Source organism: Sebastes umbrosus, chromosome 19, assembly GCF_015220745.1.
Source record: "Sebastes umbrosus isolate fSebUmb1 chromosome 19, fSebUmb1.pri, whole genome shotgun sequence".
Classification (NCBI taxonomy): Eukaryota; Metazoa; Chordata; class Actinopteri; order Perciformes; family Sebastidae; genus Sebastes; species Sebastes umbrosus.
The window spans coordinates 24000331-24014624 of NC_051287.1; the positions used below are offsets into that span (position 1 = coordinate 24000331).

At 40.7% G+C, this 14294-nt stretch overlaps 1 protein-coding gene across 2 annotated transcripts in view; it reads right to left on the bottom strand.

The window, feature by feature from the left end:
- Nucleotides 1-1995: 1995 nt before the first annotated feature.
- The window catches only part of brinp1 (bone morphogenetic protein/retinoic acid inducible neural-specific 1), a 220532-nt gene continuing 208233 nt past the window's right edge, over nucleotides 1996-14294 (bottom strand). For both annotated transcript variants that reach the window (XM_037752821.1, XM_037752820.1), the window contains one exon: nucleotides 1996-4497. In XM_037752821.1, coding sequence (XP_037608749.1) covers nucleotides 3357-4497 — 1141 coding nt within the window. In that variant the 3' untranslated portion in view covers nucleotides 1996-3356. The remainder of the gene's footprint in view (nucleotides 4498-14294) is intronic.

A 14294-nucleotide genomic window follows, 5' to 3' on the forward strand; every position in this document is an offset into this window, starting at 1 on the left:
CACTGAATGCACCTTTACGGATGTTGAGCTATTAACCTGACAAAAGGATGATGAAAGTGCTGTACCGTGAGATTAATTTGACAACACGGAGCTGAGTCTGACGACCTGAGCCTCAAGTCGTCCCGAACCGGCCACCACTATAATGCGCTAACCCATGCATTGGAAAATCTGTAAATTATTTTGCAGACTACTGAATCACCTGAAATTGATTAGATTCATAGCGGTACGTAATAGTTACTTAAGTAAAGTTGTAAAAGCACCGCTCAAGAGTTAAAAGTGCTTCACAAACGGTAAAATAAAACATTAGGATGATCATCGCCACACAAAGCCAGACATGATTCTTAGTGAGTTTAGTTACATCATGACGAGGATGCACATCTAGAGACGACTGATAAGAGTTGTGGTTGTGGATGCAGCCGAGCTGACAAAGCTAATCATCCAGAAGAAACAGAAGCAGGTTTTTGTTCCAGGGCTGCTAGAATTTCTTGCTTAAATCATTGCCCCGACATTGGCCCTGTTCAGACCTGGTATTAACATGAGTCTTGAGTGATCGGATCACAAGTGGACAGCTCTAAGGTGTGAACATTGAGGACGCATTGAGATTCGATTGCTCAGACCACATTCTGAGGTGGTCTGGGCCCGCATATGGCCACATTCTATAAACAGTATGTACGTGAATGTGTCCTGGGCCACATTATTAAAAAACCTTTACTTTCCTCATACTGTCTGTCTGAATATACCTGTATTTACTCTCTGTCTGAAACGCTCTGTTTTAGTGCATTTCAATAGAATTGCGTTGCTAGACAACAGTTTGGGTCCATGTTTACTTCCTGTCAGCTGATGTTATTTATATCCACTGCAACAGGAAATAAACTGGGACACATTTAGTATGTTTATGTTTAAAATCGTGTAATGATCTATATATTGTATATTTGTGACATCACAAATGGACAGAAATCCTAACGGCTTGTTTCAAACGCACAATTTCTGAATATGAGCTGTGTGTATTATATTGAGCGTTTTAATAGTTTAACAGTATTTATATAGCACTTAAACCTGCTTTATAATATAAAAGACATGAAAATCTCACTTTTTACAATATGGGACCTTTAATAACATTTTTCCCAATTCACGAATATGTAGGATATTACTAATGACGTTCCCGTAATATTGCGTCACAACATCTGCTGCATGTGTTTACTACGTGTAAGACGCATTCTAATGCCAGGTGTGAACAGACGTACTTAGAGCTGTTCACTTGTGTTTGAATCACTTGGGACGCATGCTAATGCCAGGTCTGAACAGGGTCTTTGACCTCTGTTCTCAAGAGGTGTTGGATTGGTTGAGGAATTCCAAACGTGGTTTCCCGTTTAAGTTACAACCAACCCAGATATTTTACATGCCTCTGCTTACAGCTGATCCCACAAGACCAGTCTCATCACAACGTAAAAGAACAACAATTATTTGGAAAAAAAAAAATAAACAAAAAAAAACCCAAGGCAAACAAACTATAGCTACACCAACAGACTAACAGACATTAAATAGAAAGACAATAAAAAAAAAAAAATGTTTTTAGATGTTAGTCTAAAAGCTCGCAACTGGGCTGGCAACTTTTACACTGGGAGGAAGGTTTTTCCAGAGTTTGGGAGCAATGGCAGCAAATATGAAGTCTCCTCTTTTTTTTTAATTCAAACCCATCAATGGCTAGAACAAGCTATAGGTTGTATGACATGAGTGACCTTGCCTTTGTCGTTAACAAACATGCAGGTAATGAACCGGACTTACAAAAATGAATCAGCATCGGATTACCCAAATAAAGTGTGACCAACAATACATAGGTAGTGTTTCATATTTCAGTTTGATGATGTTAACAGTTGCAACTCTGTTGATGTTTCCAGCAACATGCAAAAAACTAGGTTCATATCTGGAGAGAAAAATGGAAATCTTTACACGTGGCCATAAAAAGCTTACAGATTAAACACTGCCAAAAAGGTATTTTAAGCTTTAATATAACCATTTCTTTTTTTTTTTTTTTTTTCCTGTGGCACAACAGAGAAATTCAATGGCTTTACAACACGATTCTTATCCAACATAATACGCCTTCTCTTATCATCTCTCTTTTTTTGCTGTGCTCTTATCTAAAAACCGAGAGAACAAAATTAAAAACATACAAATGGAGCATGTGTTTTTTTTTGTTTGTATGTACGTACTTTTGTGAAACGGGGGATGAGCTTTATGTCTTACTTGTATGTCTACCTCAGGGGAAGTGTATGGCTTTAGGTTTGTCTTGCAAATGTGCCTGAATGATGAATGCTTACATTTTGCTCTTGGTGCTGAAAAGCTCCACAAATCAGCAGTCACGACATGTACATTTTGCAAAGCTGTACAAAATAGCATTGATTGTTAAATCTTCAGACCACAATATATTGCACTCACGCACCAGGAGGTACTGCCTTGTGGAAAAAACACAGCTTGAATTTCAAACACGGGAAGAAGCGCTCCGAATGCAAGGATTTTGCTTCGACTGGAGTCAATCTCAAAATGACACATTCAATTTAACGAACAGCAATAAGCGTCAAGCCAAAAAGAAATGTATACGCACATTTGCACACGCGCACGCACACATACATTCACCCACATATATATGTATATATAAACAGCTGGCTTTTTGTTATTTGACATGACTATCCGTTACTGCCCTGCTGTGTGCCTTATGTGTCAGAACAATGACAGAGTGCCTCATAACTCACAAAGAGCAATGCAGAGTCGCTGTGGGTTTGAAATGTAATAAAGTCTATAAGTAATGTGTCGACTACTTACTCACTAGGGCTATTTAATCCTTACAATGTATAAACATTTTTTTTTTAATATTAAACTGTCCGTTATGTCTGAAATATTTCGCACATTAGCTGAAATAAAAGGATATCTGGTCTGCCCTTGTGTTATATCATTATTCCTTTAAAAATGTTTTTCTCAGTAAAGAATGGCAGTTTCAGATATAACCTTTGATCCCTCAGAGTAAAATCAAGGCCTCTTTTTCACCAGTACATAGATTTAATATTTCTTTTTTTTTTCTCTCTTTTTTTTTTGTTCTTTTAGGGAATGACAGACATGCTGGGACAAATATGATACAGTCTTTATAGTGGTTCCATTAATCTTCTTTATCTTTATCTGAAATGCTTTTCATCATTGCCTTTTTCCTTTATCTCTTTAAGAATTATGCTTACAAAGTTAATATTACATCAAAAGGCAGAAAAGGTCCAAAAATGAAAAACAAAATTAAGATTAATATCCCCCTCGTAGTTCATTTTGTCGGGCGTTTCTGTTTGCTGTCCTTTGTGTTAATGTCACTATGTTCAACAGAGCTTAGCAGTCAGGTGATCTGATTGTTTTAGTATCTCTGTGCTGTACATGTCCAAGGCGTGATTCACTCGAATCATCTCGCTGTTGTTGAGCTTGAGCCTATGCTTTAGCATACAAGAGAAGAGGTCCAGCTGGGGTTTGCCGGGCGCCGATGGAGGGGCGAGGCGGTTAATCCGATCCCTAATGTCCAGTAGCAGGAGCATGACGGATGAGGATGAGTAGAACTGAGTTCCTTGCGTGTACGACTGGTTAACCTGCTGCACGGCACTACGGAGCAGGTCGGCATTAAAGCGCAGGCTGTAGCCGAACACTTGGATATCAGATATTTTGATGTAGATCTGGCGCTTGTTGGGGTCTCCGAGATCCACTGGACCCTGCCCCGTGTCATTGCGTAGGCCAGTCGGGATCTTGGCGCGGCTACGCAGGTAGATGTGCACCGTCTCGAAGAAGGTCTTCCACCGGTTGCCCAGCAGGAGAGTCCAGTTGAAGCACTGGGAGTTCTGCAGTCGTACTTTTTCCCAGCGTGGGTAACCATGTTCCCCAAAGGGCATGCTCCAGCCTTCTGAGTGGCTACCACTGAAGGGGTTGACATAAACAAAGAACATGGGGTCAATGCTGCTATTTCGCATCTGGCAGATCTTCATCGACAGGCCGATTATCATGTGGAGGTAGTCCATCCGGTTTTTGTTACTCTTGAGAGTCAGGGACATGCGCTTGCGCCATCGGGGGTCAAAGAAGGTCTCTAGTCGGATCTCGTTGCTGATGAACGTGGTGTGAATGTACAGTCGCGAATCCATTTTCTGCAACAGGTATTTGAGTTCCAGGTCCTGAAAGTCCAGATCGGTTTCAAAGCTGATGAACTGCTCGCTCCGTTCTGAGTCCACGTTCTGGGGCTCGCAGCGGCCGCGGTACAACTTGTAGCCCTTGTTGCAGGAGCCACATTGTGAGATGTTGGCCAGGCTGCACATGGCACAGCTGTTGTTGCCGCCTATGACGCACGGGATGGGTCGCTGACATAGGGTGACACCTGTGTGGCACACGCATGTCCTTTGGCTCTCCAGGAAGGTCCCCCAGAACCCGTTCTCATTGCAGTAGAGGAAGGACTGGACCCTGTTGAGCCACTGCATCACAGATCTAGAGAGAAAGGAAAGGGAAAACAGGAAAGACGTGTTAACAGTGGTCAGATGGAAAGTTCGAAGTCTTAGCACTATTTGTCAGCCCATTTACTTCAATTTATGTACGCAATACATTACTGCTTCCATTTTCCATTCCATTGCATTATCTTGTAATTTTCAAGAAGATCTTTCATTCATCTTTGTACATTTTGACAATCAACTGGCAAAGACTTGAAACTTGCTTTACACTTAAACGGATATCATATTTTTTTAGGTGAGCCTTTCTTTTACGTGGCTAAAATACATTTTGCTGCTGTCCCCATCCACAAGACTGTATTGCTTTGCTCCGGGGTCGGTACTCCTGTCTGTTTCTCCAAAATGGGGGCACGCTATCTGTCATGTATTTTAAGTATTAAAACACAGTTACACCTAATACGGATAATTACCTCATACAACCTCACTTCAAAACACCCAAACTATCCCTTTAACCATACTGGAATTAATGGACACCAAATGGCTAGAAGGTATGAAAACACAACAAAAAAAATCAATGAAATGCTTTGTTAAATGGTTGGCAGCAATGTATACATGAAAACCATCTAGTCAGGATAGTCAGGGAATAGGATAATTTCTTCCCCTTCAAGGGGGGAGGAGTTGCGGTATTTCCCTCAGGTGAAAGGCATTACTTGCTATTCTTATCTTGTCTCTTCTTTTCCCCTCAGGCATCTTTGCCTGTCATCTTGACAGTGCTAGAACTTCTTTTCTGACTGTAGGAAGTGAATTCTGAATCCTGATTTTTCAGAGGAGGGCTGGTCAAGGTTAGCTTGACATGTTAATGAAGCTAAGGCTTAACTATGATGGATGACATTGCATTCTCAGCAGGCCGGAAAGCCCCCAAGCTATACCCAAAATGAGCCCGGAACAAATCACCTATAGAGGACAATGAAGCACGATGCTTCATTCCACTAACTTTGGCTTCAAATTGAGGATGGGATAAAGTGAAGGAGTGCTGTGATTTCAATGATCCCATATTCCCACATGCATTTTTAGGAAATGTAAACATCAACTTGAAGCAAACTCAATAATGTGTCCTTTATTGCCCCACATAAAACACCTTTACTAAACATAAAGTCAAGGCATTCAGTGGTCACTGATTGGATGGAATTCAATTCAGTGCAATCTGTAAATGGTTGTGCTTTTGATTTTAATCACAGCTTGTAATGTAGAGGGACTTTCAATACTGTCTTCCATTTGTTCATACGTTTCAAGTTTGGGGTCCCATGCTGGAGCTGTTGCCCCCACGACCCGACCACGGATAAGCGGTTGAAGATGAGTGAGTGAGTTGATTCCATTCGTAGTCCCCATGTAACGGAAAAATATTTGAAATGGTTTGGAATTGTTCAAGAAAGGTAGTGGGACGTATGCTGTGAAGAAACATATTCTAAATGATGCACTCTTTAAAAGGTTAAAGATAGGATAAAAAGCTTTGTACGGGTTTGAAATGTATAACAATAAATCGTCAGCATACAATCAGACTTTGTGTTTCTTTCTGGATGAACATTACATGAACAAAAGATTGCCAGCAGCTCAATGGATAGCATTAATAGATGTGATAATAGAAGGGAAAGGGGATAATTCTATCTGAGAAAACAGCAGGGTAAAGTGAAGAACTGATGCCATTAAGCTACGAATCCAAACCTTAACCAGGACAACGTTCTTTCTCAAACAGAGAATAGGGGTGTGGTTAATAATCAGACGTAATTCTTTACCATGACGACCAGATTGCAGAAACCACAAATGAGACTAGAATTGGCGTAACACACTGACTCCCTCTCACTCGCTCTCTTCTTTACCGTCTCCTCCTGGGGAGGCGGCCGTCTGGCTGCTGCTGCACCAAGGATCCGCACCACCACCATGTTGCCGTGGTCCGCCTTTTGAAATGCAGTTTCGGGACGTTTTTCGAGGAGCACCGTCCACCAGCACCGGCCGCTCTCGCCTTGCTCCAGCACCGACACCGCACCGGGCTGCACCGTGATTAGTTTATTTCTCTAACAGGACTTTTCTCTTGTTTTCTTTTGGGCTGAAAGTTGTGCGCTCCCCGCGTCCAGACCTGTTAGAGGCCGGCAAACCTCCAAAATGGCATCGGCTGCTTTCCGACAACAAAGAAGAGAGCAAGTGAGAGAGACAGTCGGTGTGTTGTGCTAGTTCTGCCGGTGTGATTTCGTGTAATCCACTGCATTGATTTCACCCGTTCACCATATACACAAATGCCATTGTGAAAATAAACACACTAAGAGGAAACTAAAAAGAAATGAAAACCCTCAGTTAGTTAATGCAACAAGTTGGGCTGGCTAACTACACCTAACTAGCTAACTAACTACAAAGACAAACTGACAGATAAACAGATGTGTTGGTTTGCTGTTGCTCAGACGCAAACAAGCAAGAGTGCGCCTGCAGGTTCTTCTTTAGTCATACGTCGTATTCCCATTTTACCAACAACCTTCTGTTTTTTTTTTACTTTGAGCACAAAATTAAGTTACTTGTCAAGACAAAATTGGCAAACAGTGTGGCTAATCAACTAAGCCACACTGAAAAAAATAAAATATCATAGAAATGCCAAAATACACTGGAGGGGGGGCTTTAATGTTTGGAACAAGTCCTGAAAAAAAATAAATAAAATACTCCCAAGAAGTGATGAATCCTTGACAGGTTCTGAAGGATATAACTTTATATAAAAGGATTTAGAGGTGTTATTTTCCTCCTCGAGATTAAGTGTAGTCTGGATGCAGCCATCCCCCCAACTTAATATGGTTGAATCTTGCCAACTTTCTCACTGGCTTTTTTTTTTGCATGAGTCACAAGGTTAGCTGTCTCCGTGGTAAAAGTAGATTGCATTCAGTCTGGAGAGGATGTATTCTCTTTATATTAAAGCTGGAGAAACTGAATAGGCCTGATCTAATTTTAATATTTTGTCCATAGCTTCCATGTTTTATTTTCCTTTGTGCAGTTTGTACACGTGTTATGGAAGATAATACGTCTCTGAATATGCGCTTTGAGAGTCCTTTTGATATGTGTAAGGTCAATAGGGGCTTATAATCTGCTCAGCAAGTATGTTATCTGATAGACAGTGCCATGCCTTTGTTGTATATTTAGTTTGGCATGACATTTGTTTGCAACATGACATAACAGCATGAGGCAGAGTCTGAAAGCTTCTGTGTCACGCTAAACGTGTGAGAGTTGGCAACCCTTAAAACCTGCAGCAGGCAGAATGATTTTGGCATCACTGGGAGAAAAATTCCATAATAACCTTTCAGCATATTATAATTCAAGTGTTTTGTGAGATAACTAGACTTCTGCACCTCCTCATGGCTCTGTTTTCAGGCTTTAAAACATCTAGCCCGTGACGGGAGTCTTTAGCCAATCACAGGTCATTTCAGAGAGAGAGACAGCGCTCCTATTGGCTGTTCATTCAACGGAGACAGCTGTCAATCACTCGCGAACTCCGATGAAACGGTCAAATTAGGCAGCGTTGATCAAATATGAATTAATATTCTGTTACTGTAATGCCTATTTCTCTCCTCAAATATTTTCAGAAATATCTTGTATTGTACTTTCAAGCTGTAAAATGAGAAAGTTTGCTCCGGCTGGTGGGCAGTGCTTGGTATTTCCTTAACTGATCTCAACATGGCGGCCAGGACACAAACTTTCTCATTTTACACCGGAGGACACAGAGGCACATGCTTTTTTTCAGATTACCTGTCTCATGCACTACTGTCAGGATTATATTTTATAAAAAATATATATTTTTTTAATCATATCTGCTTCAATTCTACCCACTGCAGATTTAAATAGAAGATGTCCTCAGTTTGCTTTTATTCTTTGGCTTCCTGACCTGTGCATTTTTCATGTATCTTCTTTGGTCTTTTTGTAACCTTCCAAATCCATGTGGTCTCTCCAACCCTGCAACCTGATGTGATCATGTCACTTACTGGTTTCCCCCATTTGTTTGTTCCATTGCAGACTTGGTATGTGTGTGTAGAGCAGCTATTTCTTCAGCTTGTTTGCTTATGTGCACTAGTGTGCTGATGTCTGCTTTTTGCCTCTTCCCCTAGAGATGAGATGTCTTAATCTCTCAGTGCAGGCACTGTATTTGTGAATTTTTATATCACTTTTCCATTGCCTCTCTGTAGTATTGCAGTTTGGCCCGGAGTGTCTTTAGAGAGATGAGTGCATCATGTTAGTTCCTTCCAGCTTGTGTTTGCTGTCCATTCCACTATGAATACAAAAAGGAGCTACTGAGCAGAGACGTGCCAAAACACTGCAGTGAAGCATTCTGATGGCAACACCGCCAACAATTTATATTAACGTTAATACTGCGATTATCACTATTTTCAGAGGGCGCCATGAACGCACCACAGCGCTCCTGCCTTCTTTCACAGATTTATTTTGATTAGCTCTAAGGGAGGCAGAGCAGTGACAGCAGAGCCAGCTAACTAACGTCTGCCTGGCTCTGAGCTCTAGCTACTATGGCCATTATGTACTATGTTTACATCAGCCAGTCGACCTACTGTAGCACAGCGTGTTTATGGCTGCATGCATTTTACATGACTGACACAAAAGAAACTCACTGCTTTAAAATTGTGCACATTCCGTTCATCTGTGCCCAGTGTTGGCAAAAATTATTCTATCACAACTAAACATCCATCCATTATTTTCAGGGAGAGTAGAGCAGGTGGACCCAAACGCAGGACATTACAGGCAACAGGAACTTGGCGAAATTATTTTAATTCAATAAATAATGCAGGCAAGGCAGAAGTGAAACTCTGAACTGAAAACCAGGACTTAAATACCAACTGATCTGACGAGAGGATGAAGTGCAGGTGGAGAGATGGGCGGAGAAGCTCAGGTGAGGGGAATGAGGTGATTAGTGCCGAGGAATGGGCAGGGAGCTGATTGGCTGGGGAAAATCACTGGGAACAAAGAAAGGAGCTGATTTGTTGGGAAGAACTAACGAGGCTGATTCAGAGCAGGTGTGTAGATGGGTAAAGGAGGGAAAGCCAGTACAACAATACAGTACTGAAAACCCAAAACACAGAAAACAACTCAGTCCGGTCTACAATAAGTCTGAGGGGATCTGGACACAGTGCCAGACTGTGACAGGCATGTCTGTAAAGGGGAGACTCGTGGGTACCCATAGAACCCATTTTCATTCACATATCTTGAGGTCAGAGGTCAAGGGACCCCTTTGAAAATGGCCATGCCAGTTTTTCCTCGCCAAAATTGACCTAGTTTCATATGATGCCAGTATCTTCACTCTAGCTTTAAAATTGAGCCCGCTACAACCTAAAAACCATCAATCGGTTAATGCGTTAAAGAAATTAGTGGCATTAAAACAAATTTGCCTTAACACATTATTAACGCGTTAACTTTGACAGCCCTAGTTTATTGTGAAGAAAAACTTTGAGCTGCAGAGGTTTGAAAGCTAACGCATTGTGTGTTTTTATAGGTAATTGGATTTTGATATACAGTAAGGGATCAAACTTGTACATTCATTTTACATTACGTAATTGGCAAATATTACAACTGATTTCTTGTTCAACCGTTAACACGGCTGTGGAACACTAGATGTCTATTAATGCTAGATATTGTAGACAGTTTTTCTTTACTTGTTTTTCTTTTTTTAGAAAATTCTTTTATATTCTTTTTTTTCCAAACATAGCATAACAGATATAACAAAACATAACACCGGTGCCATAATAAAAAATAAAATTGTATCTTAAATTTAACATTTAATATGTATGTACATATAATACACACATACACATGGCTTCCCACTCCCACACAGAGACAGGTCCAGCCTTATTCCCACCCCTAGAGGTAAAGTTACAGAAAAAATAACATAAAAATATTTTTCTAAATAATTTAATTAGTTAGTTAGAATTAAAAGTCATAAGTACTACAATAATATAATTCATGGTATTAAGATAGAAACCTTAAATAAATAAATTAAATAAATGTGAAAAAAAGAAACGGCACATAGAAAATAATAATTAAGTAAATACCATAGAAAGCTTAGGTTAAGAAGATCCCATATCCTATAGAAAAAGCTTTAGGCTACCTCTTATAGCATAGGTTATTTAAATAACCTATTCTTTCTTTGTTTAAAAAATAATAATCCTCATTGGAATTGACACACAGAAGAGATTGTATCACAGGTGCCTCAAATATAAAACTATTCCCATTATTTTTTATTGTCTATTTATTATTTCATTGGACACAGGCACAGTCATAATGATCCCTCCTTTGAATTCATTCGCAATAACTGTTGAAATACTGAAATATGTTCCATCATATCACCGCCTCCCTCAATAAGCGATTTGAGTGCATCATGCAGCAAGTTTAATTTTTGCCTTATTTGTTTCTAAAGCAACAGCGTGGCTTAGATTTGAAAATTAAATGAAAACACATTGAAATGGACGCTGTTTGTTTTCATGAATTTGGGCAAATTTTGTGTTTGTAATGGGGCCTAAAACACCCCTGATTGTCATCAGATGGCATATGTCACTGCTCCCTCCTACGTTGGAGCGAGGAAAAGAAAAGAGAAAGAGGACATTAGGGCAGGATAATGGAATCTGCTTATGATCAAAGAAAATTGAAAAAGAAAGTCCCACAGATTTAAAAAAATAAAAGGGTATTAACAATAGTGTGAGAGTACGGAGGCCCTGAAAGGTCACGGTGTGGATTTTATTCCTGGAATTATTTTCCGTTACCTTGTATTAATGCTGCAGTGGGTAGAATTGGAGCAAATATTATTAAAAAAGTTATTTTTATAAAATAGTCACTATATCCTGACAGTAGTGCATGAGACAGGTAATATGAAAAAAATCTTGTTCCTCTGTTTCCTCCAGTGCTCCTAATGGCATCTGCAAGATTTCACAGACCGGAGGAAAACAACCAATCAGAGCTGAGCTGGAGCCTTGCCGTCTCTGAGCAGCTGTCAATCACTCGCTAACTCCGACCAAACGGTCAAACTAGGCAGCGCTGATCAAATATGAATCAATATTCTGTTACTGTAATGCCTATTTCTCTCCTCAGATGTTTTCAGAAACATCTTGTAGTGTACTGTTTAGCTGTAAAATGAGAAAGTTTGTGACCCAGCAGCCATGTTGAGATCAGTTGAGGAAATACCAAGCACCGCCCACCATCCGGAGCACAGCCAATAAGAACACTCTCTCTCTGAAATGACCTGTGATTGGTCAAAGTCTCCCGTCACGGGCTAGATTTTCTAAAGCCTGAAAACAGAGCCATGAGGAGGAGCAGAAGTCTAGTTTTCTCTCAGAACACTTGAATTACAATATGCTGAAAGGTTATTATGGATTTTTTGCCCAATGATGCCGAAAACATTCTGCCTACTGCAGGTTTAGCTGCTTTGTGTTCCCTCGCAATATTTTGCATTATCTCGCAATACGTTTTGCATTCCCTCTGATCCATATGAGAAAGGCTTAGCTGAATTATGACTAGGGGTGTCATGATTCTCCTAATCCACTATTCGATCTGACTTTTGATTTTAAGGTCACGATTCCATTTGAACATGTCATTATTAGACTATGGAGTCTATGGTAAAGATCAACAGATCATTGGTTTTATGTAGGGATGCACCGATACCACTTTTTTTCACACCGAGTACAAGTACTTACATTTGGGTACTCGCCGATACCGAGTACCGTTACGAGTACTTCTCTGTGCTAAAAGACCCTCGTTACCAGCCAGCTGGAGGGTGTGAGCGACACACGGCAGGCTGGGGAGTCCCGCATACGAGGCGGTGCGCCGCAACCGGCTCTAGGTCGGCTTGGAAAGGCTAGGGGCGAAGGTGCTTCCCGGGGCTGTTGCCAAAATGTCACCGGGGCGGACTGTCCTTAGTGCGCCCCAACTGCACGGCGGGGCTCGGCCCATGTAAAAGGCGCCAGGGGTCTGCAGCGATGTCTGCATCCCACCCGACCTGTCTTGAAACACGGACCAAGGAGTCTAACGTGCGCGCGAGTCAGAGGGTGCAAGCAAAACCCTGTGGCGCAATGAAAGTTAGTGCCGGCGCGCCGGCTGAGGTGGGATCCCGGCCCTGCGCTCCACCTGGGAGCGTGAGCGCGTGCGATAGGACCAGAAAGATGGTGACGGGAGGTTAACGTCACGCTGCCGTAAAGTGGTATCGGTACTGTTGTATCGGGGCCGTTTTGCGAGTACGAGTACATGAGCACAGTATCGGACCCGATACCGGTATCGTGATAAATATCATTTACACTTTCAAATTCTTCTTTAAAAAGAGAACTGAACTCTTTTTTTATTTAGAAAGTGTTCCAAAATAATTTAACTTCAGCAGTCTACAATATAAAAAGCTGCACCTTTTCAAAACCAGTATCCATGTGACCCAACTCAGTACAGAATCATCACAATAACAAAACAGAAATCCTTCTGCAGTGCATTACAAGTGTGCTGTAATCTACAAAATTATTTTAATTTAGAATCAAAATCGTGACACCCCTACTGTAATTATGACATGGTATTATGTAGTAGGATTGTGGCTGTAGCCGTGGCTTTGGTTTGTTATGACCATGGCTGTGACACAATTTCACATTAGTAACACTAATGCAGGAGTTGTATGTGTGCAGTGAAATGAAAATGGTTGTGCTGGCTGAGCTTTGAAGCTACTGGATTCACGAACTCCTGCGGTGTGTAACACATCTGTCATATCTGATATAAGCACCGCGGGTTCCCATCCCGCGTGGCTTAACTGTGCTTTCTTGTTGAATGTTAATAGGAGCGGTATAGAGTAGTCAAACGACAAAAGCACCATAAATGCAGTCCGAGCAATAACAATGTCCATAGCTAAAGCGTCAACCACCACGGCTGTATTATAAACTGTCAGAGCTCGGCCTTTTGAAAGGAGTAATGAGCAATAAATGCATGATGTAAAGTGTCACACCATCTCTGCCTTCTGTAGTATATGCAGAGTGTTCCCCCTAAACTGGCAGTGTATCATAACACATTAACTGATCCTATGGATCGGGAAAAAATGCAAAAAATATTCATAAAGATTTCCCACCAAGGCTCTATATGAGAGAGCAATACCCTCGATGATTTCGTGTGACAGGATATATGTAGCGTAAAACTAAATGCAAAAATTTGCTTTGAATATGTTTAAGCAAACCTTAAAAAGCGGTGTCATGTCAAAATCTATACAAATTAGGGCGAAGCGATTAATCACATAGAGGGTACATTCATATTTGTAAATACGCTTGACTCGACATGAATAATTAAATCCAATGCATAGCCGGGGATGCAAATGATTTGGCTGGGAGTGAAGCTACTTCATATCTGTCACTATTAATCATTTATACCAAAGACAAACTGCTATGTTTATTCTACTTGAAGCAAGCTGCTATACTCATTACAGGAAATGCAATAGCAAATCCAATATAGTTCAGCTATAAAGTTTCCACACAGCTATTGCAGTGAGTGTTCACAACAGGGATATTTATGATTCTTGTAACAAATGGATGCCTTGCGGTGAGGTAAACCTAGAGAAATGATCAGGTGGTGGTATGCAATAATAGTAATTATGATCGGGCAACAGTGCAACCTGATGCCTGTCTTTCATTAGCTAATGTAAATGTGTTTAATGGATGACCTTTTTGCAACATGATTTAAAACTTAAAATATTTCTTTGGACAAGTTTAACTTGATAACATAAGTTTACATCATACTAATTGCAATTAGTGATAAGTAACTTCCCCTTCCCCTACTTTGCATCCATAATTTAAT